A 21,219-nucleotide genomic window follows, 5' to 3' on the forward strand; every position below is an offset into this window, starting at 1 on the left:
AAGAACGAGGAGTTGGAGGCGAGGAGCAGACGCAACAACATACGCGTCACGGGGGTTCCGGAATCCACCAACACTGGACGCATGGAGGACTATGTGGAGCACATCCTCCTCACGGCAGTGGGAAAGGAGGCCTTTTCCAGCCAATTTATCGTCGAGCGGGCGCATCGCTCCCTGGGCCCGGTCCCGAAGCCGGGGATGCAGCCGCGACCCATCATAGCCCGGTTACTTAACTACCGGGACCGCGACACGGCATTGCGTGCAGCCCGCACGGCTCGGAATCTAGCTTGTGACGGAGTGCAGTTTTCCCTGTATCCGGATTTTACACCACTGGTGCAGGACCAGAGGAGGAAATTCCTAGATGTGAAGAAAAAACTGAGGGACATGCAAGTGGACTATGCACTACTATACCCGGCGCGGCTCCGGGTGACCCACCAGGGTAAACAGCATTTTTTTACAAACCCACAGCAGGCCGAGGACTATGCCCGTAAGCTGCGCGCCGCCAGGAGGGACAGGCGAAACGAGGGTGACGAAGAGGCAGACGTGAACCCGGCTGACCACGTGGATCCCTAACTGCGTCCTTCTGAACGATGGATTGCTGGCTCTGATCTATGGATTAAAGATTGGACTCAGATTGGAGATGCCTGCTGCCGGTGTGGGGATCAAGAACTGCCGGGGATGGCTCTTCTGGTAGGCCTGCTGTTCTGCGGGTCACTGGTGAGCGACGACTGCTTTGGTATATGCCCGCCCCTCTGCTGAAGTTGTTCTAGAGTTGGCCACACTGGAGGCAGAACTTCCACTGAACTGGGTAGCGATTGCTCCTGAGATAGACCTCCTGAATCTTTTGGTATTTGTTCAGGCATGAGGGGAGGGGATATGTGAAAATGTCTTGTCATATGGGTACTAACCTGCAGGGGTGACATATGCCAGGCACCACCCCGCCTTCTCTATCTTCTCCGTATGGTGCATGCGGGTCGAGGGAGGAGTGTTGGGGTGTTGGAGTGTGTTCCTCTGGTGTTCTCAGAAGGGGATTCCCCAAACGGTTGTTCAAGTGCTCTTGATTGTTGGGGTCGGGGAGGGGGGGGGGGATGTGATACTGGCAAGATTGGGTTGCTTCAGTGGGTGGAGGGGGGAGCTGGGGGTTGGGGGCGGAACAGTTGTACGTGGGGGGGGGTGCGGGACTTGGATGTTGGGGTGCGAGTTGTTGTTGAACGTAGAACTACTGTTGCGTATGGAATGAGTGACGAGAGCGCAGGTGCTGAATTCCGTGTGTGTGAACGCTCGGATGCCTGCATGGCGAGAATGTTCTGGACAGCGGAAAGATCTGCGTCAGGTGCATTTCGTTCGAGAGCTGCAGTGATGGCTGAAAGCTCCCTACAGGGATACGGTGGCAAATACAGGTGATGATACGCCGAATACTGTTTCCATAATGTCCTGGAACGTCCGTGGCCTTAATAACCCCCGCAAATGCAGGAATGTACTTGCTTATTTAGATCGGCACCATGTGCAGATAGCAATGCTCCAGGAAACCCACCTTAACCCGAATGGTATCCCTAAGTTTGCGTGCAGATGGGCGAGTGTGCGAGAGTTTTCCTCCTATTCCACTTACTCTAGGGGGACTGTTATCTTGGTCAACAAACGATTACCGTTTCAAAAGCTGGGGGCGCGGGTGGATAACGAGGGGAGATATGTCATTCTTTGGGGAAGATTGGGAACTGATGTGATAATACTTGTGAATTGCTATGCCCCTAATGTTGACACTCCTGGATTCTTTTTGTCGCTGTGGGGCCATGTGCTGGACATTGAAGCCACTCACATCCTCTGGGGGGGGGACTTCAACCTGTCGTTATGCCCTATGACGGATAGATCGGACGGCAGCACACAATACAACACGAACGCCAGGGATACACTTCAGGGCATACTGACAGAGGCTGGACTAGTGGACGGCTGGAGGCACACACACCCGACAGTCAGGGAGGGTACACATTTTACGGCACATGCGCGCTCATGGGCACGGATCGATTACTGCTTTCTCTCACGAGGCCTCGCTGGAGGAGTTGTTCGGGTGCAACATCTGCCTCGTACCTACTCGGACCATTGCCCTGTCCTGACGGTCCTGGAGATGCCGGGGTACGCTAGGGGGCGCCCGCCGTGGCGGCTCTTCCCCTCAGCCTTGCTGGACCCTGTTTTTAGACATGAACTAGGGGAGGAGATTGAAGCCTTCTTTCCGAGGAACAAGGGGTCGGTCGATAAGGTTGAAACGATCTGGGAAGCCTTTAAGGTGACAGTGAGGGGGATCACGATCTCTAAAAGTTGCGGGATACTAAGGGACATTGTGCGCACATTACTTAAAATTGAAGCAGAGCTTAAAGCGCTGGAGGCGCAGATGGTTAGGGACCCCTGTCCTGACCTCGCCGGGCAATTCAGGGCACTGCTGTCGACCTATGAGGAAGAAGCGACCAGGGAAACGAAGTTCCGGGGCAAATATTGGACGGCTAGGCGCTACTGTGAAGGGGATCGACCGGGTAAGGTGCTGGCAGCTCTCACGAGGCACCAGCGCTTCGCCACCCATATCCTGGAAATTTCTGATAGGGAGGGTAGGACTCACCAAGATTCCCAGGGAATTCATACCGCCTTCCTACAGCACTACCAGCGTTTATACTCCACGCAGCAGGTGGGGGAGGTGGAGTTCGGGAACTTCCTGGACGATATCGCACTCTGTTGGCTTAGTGATAGCGATAGGGCGTTCTTGGGGTGCCCGTTCGAACTGGACGAGATCAGGGAGGCGATTATGTCCCTTAGCAATGGCAAGGCGGCGGGGCTGGACGGCCTACCGGCCGAATTTTATAAATGTTATATCGACATCATGGCGCCGGTACTGAAGGAAGTCTTCGAGGACTCTCTCGAGGTTGGGATACTGCCGGGATCCATGAGAGAGGTGGCGATAACGTCGCTGTTGAAGCCGGGGAAGGATCCGAAGGACTCGGATTCCTATCGCCCTCTTTCGCTGCTAAACTGCGACGCGAAGATCCTCGCAAAAGTGCTGGCGACGAGGCTGTCCCTGCTTATGAACACCTTGGTACTACCTGATCAATCTGGCTTTGTCCCGGGAAGAGCTACGTCCCACAACTTGCGCACACTGTTCTCCCTTATACCCACCATATCACCTGACTTGCCGATCGCGGCCGTATTTCTAGACGCCACCAAGGCGTTCGACTCGGTGGAATGGGGTTACCTGCTTGCTATACTTGGCAGAATGGGGTTCCCCCGTATCTTTATAGCCTGGGTGAAGCTGCTCTACACCTCACCTGTCGCCAGAGTCGTCGTCAATGGGGTGCTTTCGGCACATATGCCAATCACGAGAGGAACTAGGCAGGGCTGCCCCTTATCGCCCCTGCTTTTCGCCTTGGCGATAGAACCGTTGGCTTGTAGAGTGCGACAGTTGCACAAGGCTAGCGCTTTTAACTGCCATCAGCGGCAGATAAGTATTTCGCTCTATGCGGATGATGTCACGTTATACGTGCGTAACCCACAAGACCACCTTAACTCGCTGCTGAGGGAGTTCGTGGCGTTTGGCGGCATATCAGGGGTTCATATAAACTGGAAGAAGTCGCAATTCTTCCCCCTCACACCTTCAGTAGCTCGGTTCCCGCTGGATTACCCCCTGGAGTGGTGTGACTCCGAATTGAGGTACCTGGGCATAGAGGTGTCGCTCGTTAAGGACGACACTATTCGGTCAAACTATGGGGTGGCTATCTCGCAGCTGACTGACAATGTATCCCGCTGGCGGGCCCTACCAATCTCAATGGCAGGGAGAGCGTCCCTGATCAAGATGGTCGTCCTCCCCCGGTTCCTCTATCTATTCCAAAACATTCCCTACTACCCAGGGGCCTATTTTTTTAAACGGCTTCGTTCTGAGCTCCTGCGCCTCTTTTGGGGTGGAAAGCAACCACGCATTAGCTGGAGGGTCCTGACGCAGCCATACGATAGGGGCGGATTCGATGTGCCCGATATGGAATTATACTATCTCAGCGCTCAGACTCAACACTCCTATCATTGGGTCCATCCCGCTCCCTTCATGCCACAGATCGCTGCCGAGGACTGGATCGTTCATCCGCTCCCGCTTAAGGGCATGCTGATGGGACTAACTGGGGATGTCGAGACGCCTGCTACTACTGTTACCTGCACTATTGATGCCTGGCGGAGAGTGACTAAACTGCTGGCCGCCCCCTTACTTTATTCCCCAGCACTGCCCCTTGCGTACCATCCGAAGCTTTCACTTCTAACGGAAACCGGATTTCGGTCCATGTGCAAACGCATACACCTCAATACTTGGGGCGACCTATTTCTAGAAGGGACGTTCCGTACAAAAGATCAGATGTTCCAGGCTACCCCCCCGACGCCCATGGAGGTGTTTTACTATATCAGACTCAGGCAGGGCATGCGTGACATACTCCCCAACTTCCCGGAAGAACCTGGGACGGTGCTGCCATTGCATACCATGCTCGTATCGGATGGCAAGCACTTAGTGTCCAAACTGTATGCCGCTATACGTGGGCAGCGCCCATCGATGTCGTCAAGGGCTCGTGCTAACTGGGACTCCGAGCTGCCCTCTGCGCTCACAGATGAGCAATGGAACTACTGCTGCTCAGGCACGGCGAGAGTCTCCTCCAGCTGCCGGCTGAAAATAATTCATTACAAGTTCGTGCAACGCTATTATTATACTCCAGTCAGGAAACTCAGGTTCCATCTCTCGGAAGATGATAGCTGTGTGAGATGCCGTGCGAGCGGCGCGGATTTCCTCCATCTGGCTTGGGAATGTGGAGCCATACACGCGTATTGGGAACAGGTACATGCCGCACTCCAGATAATGATTGCTGGCTCATTGCCCATGGAGCCACTAGTGATGATTTTGGGTTACACCAAACATGTGCCCAAACCGGATCGCAAATTTGTCGACATTGCGCTGCTCCTTGCTAAGCGGAGGATAGCATGCAGGTGGGGGAGGGGGAGAGCGCCAAAATTTAAGGACTGGCTTGACGACCTCACATATAGCCAGGACCAACATGGTGTATATGCGGAACTGTTGCCGACCCGCTGCACGCCTAGCGACTTCTGGTCTCCCTTGCAGGTATACTGGCTGTCCCAGGCGACACTAAGCGAATCCTCTGGAGATGACGAGCCGACCCCGGGCCTGTGAGCATATAGACAATGTGCACTGCATTCACCATATTACTTCATACATGATGGGGGGGTATTCACACCGCCTAACATGCAACGGGTGGCCATGACGGTTGATTAGACATTGGTAGTGAGGGACTGGGGATACCTGAAGACCTTGAGACAATGGGGTAGGGAGGGACCTCCCGCGCCCATCCTGATCCGGGGATAGGGGGGGTGGACGCACACACAGATAGCCACATACACCCCGAGCTGCCATCGGTGCTGGAGCAGGGGGACGATGGGCACGGCCTAGCGCTGTGATTTGCCCCGCATATCCCTTCACTGGAGAATAGCTGCAATACCTAGCAGGGAAGTTGCTGGCGCTCTGGCAGCCCATTGATGTACACATGAAACAATGCCTGTATTGCAATGAACTGTGTACAGCTGTTACCTCTCTATTGACTGCACCATAAGACTTGTTTTACTGTATAGCAGATGCTGCCGCTGTCATGTTTCTTTTTCTTTATTTTTTGTCATTTCTGTACTGTGCGCAACTAATAAAGGTTTAAAAAAAAAAAAAAAAAAGGACAATAAAAAATTAGCTACCATTCGCGCCAGTCCAAATAAATATCCTCCAACATGGAAGAAAACGAGAACCAAACGGGAACATCTTCTTTAACCAGAAGTACTCCTACTCCATTTTCTTCTCTGAGCCTGGAAAGAAGGAGATTCAAGAAAAACCTGTAACTTCTGCGGGTGGGTAAGCATTACAATACTGTAATATAACCGGGTGGGATAATTCTCGCCTCCGTGTCCTTAATAGAATTTACAATTCTTGGCACGGATGCTAGCTAATTTTTTATTCTATTACAGGACCGGAGGCTTCGTATTATGCTAGTTTAACACTGATCAAATACAACAGAGGTAATATCACCAACTGGTTTATGATAAAACTGTTTAAAGGTAGACTCAGAAGATCAATCAGCAGAATGCATGATATCTTGAACATTAGAACCTCACATAAATGTTTTAGAGGCCATGGCGCCACGAACAGAGTGCGCCCCAAACACTTGGGTACAAATACCTGCCTCTAGCATAACAGATTTCAACCATCTGGCTATAGTAGCCGCAGTAACAGGGTTATAAGGTTTTTGCAAAGCAATTAGTAATTGCACCACACTATCCGGCCGAAAAGGCCTGGTACATTCTTCGTAAGCTTTTAGACATTGAACTACACAAAGTTTAGAGTTACCAGGAAAAGCATGATATTGCACACTATGTGACATTGTTTTAATCCTGGAAGTGATATTAAAGAAAACACCTCAGGAGTAAATACTCTATCTGTAAGGTCTAGAGCTTTCACATCAGAAGAACGACGACATGCAGAGAGACATAACAACATGGCTAATTTGGATGAGAGTTGTTTCCTTGGTAACATATCGATACGTGGCCTTTTAGTGAATAAGGAAAGAACTTGAGAGACATCCCACAAAGAGTAATATTTTGGCTTGGGAGGATTTGCTACCCTAATACCTTTCAATAGTTTGCATACTACTGGATGCATTCCTACCGGTTTGCCCTCAATCTGAGAATGACCAGCCGAAATGGCAGAATGGAAATTGTTAATAGAATGGTATGCCAGAACCTCAGAAGCCTTTTTAGACAAGAAATTTACAACATAGGGTAAGTCCGCCCCCACGGGATCCATGTGTTGTTCTATGCACCAACTAACCCAACTCTTCCAGGTTGAAGAGTCTCTTTTCTTGGTTGAGGGGACCCAGGCCTGGTTCATGAAAGCTGAAGCTTCTTCTGAAAATCCCGGCATTTGCCAATGTTGCCGGAAAGTCTCCAGGTCATCAGGGACAACTGCCCCGATAGTACTATTGGGTGCATTTCTCCATGAGGGCACTGGAGCATCGCCGAGGATCACAGAATCATTCTGGGGGAGTCGCAGCTCCCCTCCAATAAAATTGGGAACCAAGGCTGCGACTTCCACAGAGGAGTCACTAGCATCACTTTCGCCTCTTGACAAATTATCTGCGTGAATACCTCAGGAATAAGAATGAATGGGGAAAAAGCATAATTCAGATTAAGGGACCAATCCTGGGAAAAGGCATCCGTCGCCAGAGCCAATGGATCCGGTCTACAGCTTAAAAATTTGGTCATTTGACGATTCATTCTGGATGCAAACAGGTCGGTCTCGCAACTGCCCCATATCGCTTGCAGCCACTTGACTATCTGGGGCTGGAGTTGCCAGTCGCTGTGATCTTTGTGATGCCGGGAATTCCAGTCCGCCACTATGTTTGACTGTCCCGGAACAAGAGAGCTGTTTGGGTGACAGAGTACGGAACGCAAATAACCCAGCTAGAAGTTCTAGACAATTGATATGGAGATCTAGTTCGCGGAGGGACCAACAACCTCTTGTTGCAATATTTCCGCAACGTGCCCCCCAGCCCCATCGGCTGGCGTCGGACTTTATGACGACCTCCGGCTGGGAGGCGAAAATAGCTCTGCCGTTTCACGCTTCCACATGGCCAAGCCACCACTGAATCTCCTCCTGTACCTCTTGGGAAAGAGGGACTAAGTCTGTGTAAGAGAGACCCTTCTGAAGCTGTTGAATCTTTAACCTTTGAAGGGCTCGATAGTGGAAAAAACGCCTGCATGGAGGATGCAAGGAGACCCAGGATTCTTGCAATCACTCTCAGAGAGACCGTCTGTTTGGATAACAGAGAGCAGAGCTCCTTTTTGATGTCTCTTAGTTTGGAGCGAGGGAGACTCAACTGGGACGTCTGAAAGTTTATGACGAAACCCAAGAAGTCTATCGTCTGGGAAGGACAAAGAATCGATTTGGGTTTGTTGATCACGAACCCAAGGTTTTGTAGCGTAGCAATGGCAGAGACGTTCTAATGCAGGGGCAAAGTGGGCTCTGGCCCAGGGCCCCAGACTTCCAAGGGGCCCCCTGACAGAGTCAGCTTTGTTCTCCAGAGTTTTGACCCCAATGACCTTGAATATTGCTTAAACAGATCGTTTTAAATACTGTTTTCCTTTAACTTATTTTTATGTACCTGATGTGTGATAGTCTAGTACAGCCATTTTGCAGAGAAATGTTGAGTTTATGTTTCATGCAATACACATAAAAAAAGGTTATTTTAGGTCAAAACAAGGCCTAACATATAAGAAATGGGAGAGCATCACAGAGATTATTTGCAGTAATATTGGTGAGCTGCCACAGTGTTACAATATTGAAAGCACACATAACTATCCCTGAATATTAGATGTAAACACATTTAGGGCCTTATTTATGAGAAGTGATGCATTGCTGTGGGAAAACCGGGAAGCATCACTTCTTAGTGCATCCTCCTTGCGACATGATGGATGTGTCATATTTACTGTATGAAGCATCATGTTGCAAGGAGTTACAGATACGTCAGTATTTCTGACGTATCTGTAGGCGCAAAAGTGATGCATTGCTGGGGTGTGTCTGAAAATAGACGCAACTTCAGCAATATGTCCTTTCACATGGGGCAAACCCCAGGTGAAAGGGCCTGCATCAGTCTTACGCCTGCTGTGAGGCAGGTATAAGATAATGACGCAATAGCGTCCTAGAAGGGGCGCACTTCGTTCTCATAGATTTTAATGTGCCACTTCTACAAGGCTTTTTGCGGGGCAACACCTACCCTGCATACATTATACCTGGGGCAGGTATAATGTGGTGCAGGGGTTTACAAAGTGACGCATCTGCCTAGATGCGTCTCTTTGTAAATGGGGCGCAACATGGCACATTTTTTACGCTGCCGGTGCATCACAAAAAGTGACGCACCGGCGGCATAAAAGTGAAGCAAGGCCCCATAAATAAGGTCCTTAGAATTTGAACGGGTGTTCCTTTGCACTGTCAGGGCCCTAATGAAATGAAATAGTGTATTTAATAGAGCGCGCAGCTACACAGACTAGAGGGTTCTGCTGCATGACAGTGGGAGGAAAATGTGCATAAAAGACCCATCAGTTATTAAAAAGGCAGGTTTTTATTTTTTTCCTGAAAGAGAGTAGATCAGTGGTTAGTCTCAGAGACTCAGGGAGGCTATTCCACAATTTTGCACCTAGAAAGTTGAAGGGATCTGCCTCCAGTGCGGGCACGGCATATTTTAGGCACGATGGCCAGCGACATTGGAAGATCTTAGGGGTCTAGATGTTGTGTAGCGATTAATGGGCTTATTTAGGTAGCCAACAAGACAGGGAAATCTTTAAAGAAGATGGTCATCGCTTTAAAGTCGATCTGTTCTTTTATGCGGAGCAAGTGTACAGACTTAAGACTAGGGGTCATACTAGATCTGGGTTTAGGTCTCAGGATGGCTCTGGCTGCCGCGTTTTGTACCAATTGTAGGCTCTAAATAGGGGATTTGGGAAGACTGAGTTACAAGCTGTTGACATAGTCAAGCTTTGATGTCACCAGAGACTGCACCCAGATCTTTCTGCTCTCAAGCAGTAACAGAGGCAGGATTTTTTTTAGCATACGGAGTATGCCAAAGCAAGCACCAGTTAGATTTTGGATTTGAAAGCGCATGGAGAGTATCTTGTCTATGACAATTCCTACGTTTTTTACTTTCTCCTTTTCCGCAGGCGGGGGCAGCAGATCTTAAAGCCACCAAGAGCTCCAGTCAGGTGTTTCTGGATTACCAAAGAAAACAATATAAGTTTTGTCAGGATTGCACTTCAGCTGATTGATCTTAAGCCAGTTAAAAACCTGGGGAGGCAAAACCCAATCATTGCCCTGTTAAAATCGGTTCCTTTTTCACACGTAAAAATCAGCTGAGTGTTATCAGAATAGGAAACAATTTTAGCGCCCTCTTCCTCTAGCGCAGAAATGCAAAAGGGGGGGGGGGGGTAGATCTATATTAAAATGGGTAGGACTGAGAATGGAGCCCTGAGATACACATACATTCATGGCCGGAATTGGGGATGAGAAAGGGGGAGCCAGATATCCTGAGATCTATTTACCAAGAAGGATGACATCCATGTTAAGGCAGTCCAAACCCCCCCGCACTCCCCCGCAGGCCGTTGTTAGCAAGTCTCTCCAGAAGCCTCTCATGTGGGACTGTATCAAAGGCCGCCGACAGATTGAGCAGTATCAGAACAGCCTTGTCTCCCTGGTCCAGCTACCCATGAGAAATTCAGTCACTTCCAGCAGAGCGGACTCCGTACTGTAGTTAGCCCTAAAAGTTTGATTGGGACTCATGAAGGAGCTTCCCATGTTCAATGTGTTTTTCGAGGGCCTTCTTTACATGCTTCTCTAATACTTTGGAGAGTGCCGGAAGAAGGAAGATTGCCTTGTAGTTGGCAGAGTCCGTAGGTTTGGCGTAGCCTTTTTCATCAGTGGAAGAATCTTAGCATTCTTCCATAATTTCAGCATGTTGCCTGAGGAGAGGGACACATTAAAGAGCTGGTTTACCGTGAGGTTTGTGGTGGGAGCTCATAGGTTGAGGATATTCGGTAGGACCCATGCTTTGGAGAATGGTCAGTGACTCTTCAAGCTGAAACTCAGGGAAAGCTAGTAAAGATGGAGGATCCAAAAGGTGAAATATGCCATAGGAACCAAGGAAGAAGGTCAGTTCTTCCTCTGAGATGTTAGTGAAGGCTTGTTGGATCACGGAGATCTTTTTGTGGAAGTATTGAGCTATTTGCTTAGACCATTCTTCCGTGTATGTCCCTTCCTTTGTGCCGGCTTTTGGAGCGGTAAAGGATTTAACTATGCTAAAGATTTTCTTCTCTTATTTTGGGCATTTTCTATTTTGGTTTGAAAGAAGTTTTTCTTGGCTGCCTTCATGAGAATGTAATGAGCTTTTAAGTTGTCTATATACACCTTCCTGTCAGGTAGAAGGATTCACACCATTTCAGTTCCATTTTACTACAATTTATTTTGCTAGATCTGAGGGAATTGTTAAACCACGGCGCAGGTGGGGCTGAACTCTTTGAGGAGCGGGAAACAACTGGTACCACTGCATCACTGTTGGTTCAGAGACATGAATCTATTGAGAGGGTGTCCGAGTCGGGGCAGCCAGACAGCTCCGGTGAGGAACGACGAGGGCATCTGCTAACATCGGGATGGATATTTTTTGGAACGTCCTGTAATTAGGAACCCTCTGCCCTGCATTAGCCCTAGGGGCTGTGGCAGAGTTGGGAATGACATGTTTTAATAGGAGGTGGTCAGACCAGATAATGGGAAGAGGTAGGCTTACTGATATGTCAAAGTTGTGAATGATTTGGTCTAGGGTATGGGACTTCTCATGGGTGGCCGAAGAAATAGATTGAAACATGTTACAGGCCTGCAGCGTCTCCAACAAGGAAATAGTTTGAGGGTCTTTTCCATTGTCCATATGTGCATCGAAATCTCACAGAATAAGGTAGTTGTTTTATTTTAAGGCCAGGGAGGTGGTGGCTGTATTAAGCGTAGTAATACCATTTCCAAGTGCACTGGGAGGTCTGTAAAACAAAAAAAACAGCTATGCTATTATTGGGGGATAAGGTACAGCGGAAGCCTAAGGACTCTGCGCCCTCGATGTTTTCCACTGGGATGGGAGAGCAGTCTAGTTTTTGATTGTAAATTATGGTGACATCGCCCCCCTTCCCACTCGGTCGGTCCCTCCTAAGGATTTTATAACCTGTAGGGATGGCTGAGGTGATAGACCTTGGGAGAACTGATGGCCAAACGAGCGTCTTTGGCCTCGTCCGGCCCTATTAAAAAGACCTGCCTGAAATACCCTCTTGATGCCAGACAGTCCCTTGTCGAGGGTTGTGAACGTGCCCACATATTTAGCAACATCTTTGACAAAGTTTTCCCGGAAGAGATTGCTATCTGCTAAGGGCCCTAGTTCCGCTGCAGCCAATTCTATGAGATTTGGAATCCATGCGTATAAGGAGCGATTTGCGTTGTTCCGTAGAAATGGCGCAGTTCGCGTTCCCAAATAGGCAATTAGCTCTTTGCGTCCACCCTGCCTGGACATGGGGATCCACTGAAGTAGGAGGCTTCAGACAGCTAGGTCCCAGTGAGAAATAAAAAATCAGGCTGTTCATCTAAAAGAAGGCCATAAGCACGTGATTCATGCTTTTGCATAGAGTGACAATTTTAAAAGGGTGGCCTTTAAGTCCTCTGTTTTTACACTTATTGTTGCATGGGAGGATCTTGGGTGTGAGATTCCTGGGCTGGAGGAGAGACCAGTTGCACTCATTGCATCGAAAATCTACCTCAAAGCTCGGATCAGCCGCTGTACACTGACATAATGGTAGCCGCCTAAGGCTAAACCGTTTTCCCTATTGTAATATAGTGGAAGAAACTCACCGGATGGGAATTGGGCAGCATGGCCGGCGCCGGACGCCTCCGGGATGCCTCCAGGTGCAGAAGGGCTTTCCATTGGCGCGCCTTCGGCACGTCCGCTGTGCACGTCCGTTTGAATCATGAATATAGAGTCTAATGATTACGATGCAAACTGTATCGCTAACGCAGCTGAGGAAGTGGAAACTGTGTGAGCAGAAGTGAGGAGCCCGATAGTAGCCCCAGCCCTCCGCACAATCGGCGTATCAGCCGCAGCGGACTAGGACTGGAGAAATAGCGAGATGTGAATCGAAGCAGCTAAGGAGGTATAGGCAAGCAGAATCAGTAAAGTGCAAGTGCGAGTAGGTAGGAGAAATTGTTAAAAAGTACAGAGTAATTCAGCCACACATGTACAATTTTAAAAGTATTTAAAACCTAGTAGCAGGGCAGGAAACACTAAATCCTACCGCTGTCAGCGGCGCACGTCCATTTACCTCGGGAATATATAGGCTAGTGCCTATGATGCAAACTGGATCGCTAACACAGCTGATGAAGCGTAAATTGCGTGGGAAACAGGGGCTCAAATAAATTCAAAGCTGTTCTGAACAGGGGCACCGAAAATATGTTTGGCCCAGGGCCCCCAAAATCCTTAAGATGTCCCAGAGCAATGGTCATGCGTAAATGCTGTACTACCAAAGTTGGAGGCTGCGCCATGATAAGTATGTTGTCCAGATAGACTATCATGCAAACTACCTCTTCTCTGAGGTATGCTATCACTGGTTTCATCACCTTGGTGAAGCACCATGGTGCTGAGGAGAGTACGAAAGTAGGACCAAATATTCGAACCATCGGTCCGCCACTGAAATTGAAGGAACCGGCGAAGGGAAGGAAAAATGGAGATGGACAAATAGGCGTCCTTCAGGTCCAGACGGACCATTCAGTCGTCTTGTTTCAAGAGATCCACCATAAGATGGATGGCCTTCCATCTTGAAGTGCTATTAATTCATGAATTGATTGAATTCCTTTAAATTCAGTACCAGCCTGTAACCTCCGCCTTTCTTCTGTACCAAGAATATATTGCTGCAGAAACCGCGAGGGCCCTCGTCGCAATATGCTATTGTGCATTTCTGCAGCAATTCTTAGAGTTGGGAATCTATAAAATCACACTCGAGCTGGGAAAAAGAAAACTATCTGGGTGGTCTGTGCTGATAAGGGGTCTGATAGAAATCTAACTGGAAACCCTGAATTGTTTGCAATATCCAAGCAACCTGCGAGAGTTGAACCCAATTGTGATAGGAAAATTAAGTATGACCCCCCCCCCAAGGGTAACGGAAAAATGTCTGGAGCTCTTACCTGTAGATTCAGGGGCTTGGAAACTTCCACGGTAGACTCCTCTGTTGAAACAGCTCCGGTTGAAGTGCTGTCTGGTGGGGTAGAAGGTACCCCAACGAGTGGAGTCCCACTCACTGCGGCCGAAATCTCCTTGTTGAGGACCTTGGAAGAACTGATGGCCAAACGAGCGCCTTTGGCCTCGTCTGGCCCTATTAAAAAGTCCTGCCTGAAATACCCTCTTGATGCCAGACTGTCCCTTGTCGAGGGTTGTGAACGTGCCCACATATTTATCAACATCTTTGACGAAGTTTTCCCCGAAGAGATTGCTATCTGCTAAGGGCCCTAGTTCCGCTGCAGACAATTCTATGAGATTGGAATCCATGCGCATAAGGAGCGATTTGCGTTGTTCCGTATAAATGGCGCAGTTCGCGTTCCCAAATAGGCAATTAGCTCGTTGCGTCCACCCTGCCAGGACATGGGGATCCACTGAAGTATGGGACTCTGGTTATGTTATGTTATGTTATTTATTTTTTGTATAGCGCACGGATGCCGCAGCCAAGAGGCGTCCCGGCGCTTGGAGAATTGGATAACACAACACATCAGAGAAGGCAAGAAGACAAGACTAAACTGTGGAGAAGAGGAAGGTCTTCAAAGCCTTCCTAAAAGGAAGCAAGTCAGGGATTGAACGGAGAGGAGCAGGCAGAGAGTTCCAGAGGGAAGCTTCCAGCACTGAGAACGAGCGTCCACCCATTCTAGCTCGTTTAAAGTGCGGCACAATGGCGAGGTTCAATCCAGCAGAGCGAAGAGTTCTAGCAGGGACATAGTGCAGGATAGTCTGTGAAAGAATAGGAGGGGAAGCTAGTTTAAGAATTTTAAAAGTTAAGCAAAGGACTTTAAACTTAACTCTTTGCTCAATCGGTAGCCAGTGGTGCCTTCAAAGCCATCTCTAAGATCTATGCGAGGGATCCTGCGACATCCAGAAGTTTGTCCTGACAACCTTGTTAGGAGCATTCAATACCCTTTTTAGGGTTCTTCTCAAATTTCTTCAGGAAGGTTAGTAAACTCGAATCTATTTCTGGGGTGTCTGCCACCTTGTCAGGGATATCGGGCCTAGGACATTCTGAGCGAAGCCTATTCCACACCTCCTTATCAAAACTCCTGCGAAGGTTGTCGTGCAGATAAGCTGCAAACTCAGAGGCAGGTGCCCAGTCAGACAATCTGGGATGAACTATATCAGCCGGGTTGAGGGTGAAGGGAGTGGAAACGTTTGAGAGAGGTCCTGCTCTATGTTTTTGGACTTCTTGGACCTTTTCTTGGGAGGGGCCTCATCTGGGGAGGTTCCCGAGGTATCTGTGTCCATGTCCGTGTCTGATTGCTTGGACTTACCGTCCGGATTAGGTAGTGAAGAGAGAGTAGTAGAGTGAGGCCAAGACTTAGTTCGGGGGTCAATAGTCGAGATGTCCTGAGCTGGTTCAGCAGGAGTAGGAAAACCATGACGTTTGGCACATTTTTCCAATTGCATTGTTATTGGTTATTGGAAGCCTGATCGGTAACAGCCCCAAACAAAGTTCCCGGTCACAGTGGGAGACGTAGCTTGAGTTAGCTCTTGTACAATGCATATGAAAGCAGGCAAAGCAAGCTGAAAACAAAGCACAAGTAGTGTGATAACATTTTTAAACTAGTGGCGCATGCCGGATTAATAGTGCCATTATAAATACATAGAAAGTATAACAGTAATGATGAATGCACTTAACTTCCTGCGTGAGCAGCAAAGAAAGTGGCTCAAGGACTAGTTATGGTGGCTCTTATAGGGTCATACAGGAAGTGACATGTGACTAAAGCATTATGGGATGTGTAGTTTACTTTGAATACAAAATGTCTTGATTGGCTGCTGTGAGTGGCAATAAATAGAAAGAGAAGCATAATAAGAAGCCTCCGGTCCTGTAATTTTTATTGATTTATTTAATGCGATTTTAAATAGCGCGAATATTACCCAAAGGTGTCAGAGTGCTTCACAAAAGAACCAGTTGCGTTACATAAGGACTTTGGATTACACGAGTTACATAAGAGATACAAACAGGAAAAATTTGCAAATGTACAAGTTGTAAAGTCACACAACAAAGAGATACACACAGAATTTTTTTCTCCAAATGTACAAGTTGTAAAGTCAATGAAACTTTAGCTCTGCGATGAGGGAATTAGTTTGTGCACAGTGATATATATTAATTGCTTGATCCTAATTTGACATCACTTATTTCAATAATAGCTGTGACACTACCACTTGGAGTGGTCCACCTCAACCAACCACTTACAAAAAATCATAAACAATGTGAACCAAGTAGTGTCCAAATAAACATCTGATTTTTAGCACAATTTCTGCTATTCAAATGTAAAAAAAAAGAATTCTCAGCAGGCTTGCTTGATGATTTCATCCAACAGTCTTTTTTTATTTTCATTGCTTCATAACATCCACTTGCATTGAAGAATCAATTTTCAGTCATTCATAGAAATTGTTCAAAGGCAAAAATTATTTTCCAACTGCTACAGCCTACGCGTTTCGTCCCTCAGGGACATTATCAGGGCTTAAAACAATATTGTGGTGTTCCCAAAAATGAGTCCATATCGATTTATGACCAAGTAGATCGTACCATCCTCAACCAATCCTTATATGTCACCAGTTCGCTTACTGAAACTTCCCCTAAATTCATGGGACGTCAGCCCTCAAGATGGAATTAGTGGCCGTAATGTTTCTATATAATTTACTTTTAATGCAATCTCCCTCTACAAACAGTTCTACATCCAGATACTCAATCTTTTGTGTCTGAAAATTCATAGTCAAATTGACATTAAAAGTATTGTCATTCAAGAACATTAGCTAATCTTCCATATCTCTTTTAGTACCCTTCCAAAGTATCAAAATTTCGTCGATAAAACGACCCCAGAATAAAATTGAGTCAGTCCACTTCGCGGCTCCTGGGCTCCAGGCATGCTCCCTCTCGTACCAACTCATGAAAAGGTTGGCATACGAGGGGGCAAACCTGGAGCCCATCGCCGTGCCCCTAATTTGGTGATACCAATCATTCTGGAAAAGGATGAAATTATTGTTTAAAATTAAAGAGCTCATTGCCACAATCATCTCTGAATGTTCTATTAGACTGGCACTTCTTTGACCAAGGAAATGTTTTAATGCTGCTTTCCCTTTATCATTATTGATGCAAGTATAGAGTCCTACCACATCAAGAGTGACAAAACTCATACCTTCTTCCCATGTGACACTTTCCAACTTATTGAGGACATCCATCATGTCTCTTATGTATGAGGGTAAATTATGAACTAGGGTTTTTAGAAATAAGTCCACAAATTCTGATAGATGTTCGGTCATACTTCCTATACTAGACACTATAGGTCTTCCCGGTGGGTTTAACCTTGACTTATTTATTTTGGGAAGTGTATATATAGGGAAAAGATGGATTTACCACTCTTAGGTACTTATATTCAGCATCATCTAAGAGCCCAGCCTCTTTCCACGAGAACAGACGTTCTTCTATTCCTCATTCAAGATGGGGATAGAAGAACAGGTAGATACAGTAAATGTAAAGATAATTTGACAACTGACGAACGTGAAGCGCTCAAAAGTCTGAGAAACGATGGGAATATTGTGATTCGAGAAGGAGACAAGGGGGGAACATTGTGGTACAAGACAAGGAAGAATATTGTAGAGAGATTGCTAGGCAATTGGCAGATCAAAAATGTTACAAGAAACTGACTCATAATCCAACGGCAGCAGCAGTGAGGATGATTGCAGAGCGTCTGTTCTCGTAGAAAGAGGCTGGGCTCTTAGATGATGCTGAATATAAGTACCTAAGGGTGGTATATCCATCTTTTCCCTTTATATATACACTTCCAAAAATTCATAAGTCAAGGTTAAACCCACCGGGAAGACCTATAGTGTCTAGTATAGGAAGTATGACCGAACATCTATCAGAATTTGTGGACTTATTTCTAAAACCCCTAGTTCATAATTTACCCTCATACATAAGAGACACGATGGATATCCTCAATAAGTTGGAAAGTGTCACATGGGAAGAAGGTATGAGTTTTGTCACTGTTGATGTGGTAGGACTCTATACTTGCATCAATAATGATAAAGGGGAAGCAGCATTAAAACATTTCCTTGGTCAAAGAAGTGCCAGTCTAATAGAACATTCAGAGATGATTGTGGCAATGAGCTCTTTAATTTTAAACAATAATTTCTTCATTTTCCAGAATGATTGGTATCACCAAATTAGGGGCACGGCGATGGGCTCCAGGTTTGCCCCCTCATATGCCAACCTTTTCATGGGTTGGTACGAGAGGGAGCATGCCTGGAGCCCAGGAGCCGCGAAGTGGACTGACTCAATTTTATTCTGGGGTCGTTTTATCGACGACATTTTGATACTTTGGAGGGGGACTAAAAGAGATATGGAAGATTATCTAATGTTCTTGAATGACAATACTTTTAATGTCAATTTGACTATGAATTTTCAGACAAAAAAGATTGAGTATCTGGATGTAGAACTCTTTGTAGAGGGAGATTGCATTAAAAGTAAATTATATAGAAAAATTACGGCCACTAATTCCATCTTGAGGGCTGACGTCCCATAAATTTAGGGGAAGTTTCAGTAAGCGAACTGGTGACATATAAGGATTAGTTGAGGATGGTACGATCTACTGGGTCATAAATCGGTATGGACTCATTTTTGGGAACACCACAATATTGTTCTAAGCCCTGATGTTGTCCCTGAGGGGACGAAACGCGAAGGCTGTAGCAGTTGGAAAATAATTTTTGTCTTTGAACAATTTCTATGAATGACTGAAAATTGATTCTTCAATGCAAGTGGATGTTATGAAGCAATGAAAATAAAAAAAGACTGTTGGATGAAATCATCAAGCAAGCCAGCTGAAAATTCTTTTTTTTTACATTTGAATAGCAGAAATTGTGCTAAAAATCAGTTGTTATTTGGACACTCCTTGGTTCACATTGTTTATGAAGTTGTAAAGTCACTCAAGGAAGAGATACAAACCGATAAACTCTAAACTCATAGGAATAGTAGTAAGTACAAAGGTCTACTACATATACAGAGCGCTGCTCTGCCACTGTAAAAAACAAACAAGCACACAACTTCCTCTGTTGCCCCATTGTAAACACCAGCACGAATCACCGAAATCCAAAAGTTGAAAACGAATAACTCCTCACACGTGAAATTCTCAACAGTGGTGCCAGTTCTCCACTCTTTACCACATTGTTGAATGATAAAGCTGACAATTTGAAGGCAAAGAGTGCTTTATTCCTAGAGAAGAAAGCACCACCAGGTACACGTCTTCTAACTCCGGTAGCCTCTTGCAAACTGCCCAACATTGCCACGGGACGGGCCTAGTGATTTTAGAATGGAACACCAGGGTCGTGCCGTGAGGAGATATAAATCAAAAGTAAATACACAACAGAACTAAACTATTTTTATGTTCACAACGTCAAAGCCAGTGTTTTATGTGGCAAAAAAGTGTGTGCCTCTTGCTGTCTAATGACAGTCATTCCAACTAGATCAAAAATTACACTAACAGTTATTAAAATTAAAGCATTTATTTTACCTAGCCGTGGAAAGATGTTTGGTTTGGAGGCGTACACAACGGTGCTGGAATGGAACGTGCATTCGGAAATAATGCATTCCTTACTCTCTTGCATTTATCCTGCAATGTGGTTTTCATCCTGAGTTATCTACCCTATTTTTCCTTTCTACACTCCCAATAACTAATATTACACTTATAACCCATATCCTTTTGAAAATAAACAGTTGCCTTAGCTTTTAGGCCTTTACAAAAGTGGCTTAACTTCCCTCGATAATAGGTGTAGTCTTAAACATAGTAACTGAAGGAAAGAAACTCAAAGAAAAAGTCATTTAAAATGCAAAAGAGACATTTAAGGTATTTTACGAGTTCATATATCAAAGTTCATACATAGCACATAGTATATATGTTGAGCATCTCTTTAAAAAAACGCAACAAGTTTGAACTTACCAGTTCCACAAATGTAAGTCCACCGTAACTGTGGGCAACGAAAAACACATTCTCAGCAGGTGCTTGAGAAATGAAGTGGTCCCACACGTACAACGCATGTTCCTCTGGCGAGCCATTTTCCTGCAGACAGAAATAGATAATTTACATATCCACCCAAAATCAGCTATTATAAAACCACTATGTAAAGTCCAAACATATTCAGAGCAACAGACCACACATCTTTTGCCATTTCAAATGTTACATTTTTGTACATTACCTTTACATTTAACAAGCCGAAAATCGATAAGCGTCTGTATAGATTTTTTGGCAACTGGAACCTATAGTGTGGCGGGGGTCGGACCCAGGCTTAGGTAAAGGACCAAGAACACACGGTGATTGCAGTGGTGGTCTAATACCTGACCACGCCTGGCTCCCCGGTCTATTTATTCATTTTCCTGGCCGTACACCAGACGCTTAAGCTTGCAGGGGGGTACAGGTCTCTCCCATGCGCAACATACAATATGGTTCTTGCCCAACATCCGGCAACACTACAGAACCCAAATCGCTTAGAAACTGATTTGGACGCAGTTGTTCATAGAGGTAAGGTAAGCGAAGTAACGCTTCTTGTGTTTTTCAAAAGATTAAGATTGTAGTCAGGTCTTCCAGATCATAGGAAGAGTCATAGTCTTAAATAAGAGGCCAGGTGGGTCAGAGCTGAGATGAACTGGGCATAACAGGGCCGTACAACCTAGCCAGGCCACGAGTCAGGGGTACACACTGGTACATAGCGTCCAACCACTTTTTTCACAGGGTGGCGCCATCCACCCTGCCAAGAAGTTGGGCCCCACAGAAAAATGTTGAACTTGTCCCAGTGTAAATTTCAGACACTGGGACATGTTCAGCAGTTCCTGCACCTAGCAGCAAGGTACAGGCAGCGAGGGGGCTTTTTTTTCACCTCCAGCTTTGTTAAAGATAAAGGCAGATGTTAAGGGGCCTTAAGGCCTCCTTTTGATCGAGTATCGGACTAAAGGCGGCCTGGAACCTCACACTTACATGACAATGCAAGGGAGAGGAAACAAAAGCACACAACTTGTTATCTCTTCACAGGTACTTAAAAAAGATGCATACTTTTTATTTACATTGTTTAGTCCCTGTATATACACGTGCATGCACTTTAAGAATGTCAGATGGGTTAGTCTATCCCAGTATTTACACAAATAACAATTTAAATAGCACTGATTAATTTATTTCATAGCGCTACTCATCCCAATGCAGAGTGTTAGAGCACTTATCATAACTTACCCATTATCCATTCATGTAAGTGTGCAAATCAATGTAATACACACATCCGAGCACTGTTGCATAATTAAGTGGTACATTTATGCTCA

At 46.3% G+C, this 21,219-nt stretch overlaps 1 protein-coding gene across 2 annotated transcripts in view; it reads right to left on the reverse strand.

The window, feature by feature from the left end:
• The window catches only part of ARB2A (ARB2 cotranscriptional regulator A), a 1,549,567-nt gene that overhangs the window by 714,807 nt on the left and 813,541 nt on the right, over positions 1–21,219 (reverse strand). For both annotated transcript variants that reach the window (XM_086960917.1, XM_086960918.1), the window contains exon 9: positions 19,853–19,972. In XM_086960917.1, the coding sequence (XP_086817043.1) occupies positions 19,853–19,972 (120 nt within the window). The remainder of the gene's footprint in view (positions 1–19,852; positions 19,973–21,219) is intronic.

This window comes from Lissotriton vulgaris, chromosome 3_1 (genome assembly GCF_964263255.1).
Source record: "Lissotriton vulgaris chromosome 3_1, aLisVul1.2, whole genome shotgun sequence".
Taxonomy (NCBI): Eukaryota; Metazoa; Chordata; class Amphibia; order Caudata; family Salamandridae; genus Lissotriton; species Lissotriton vulgaris.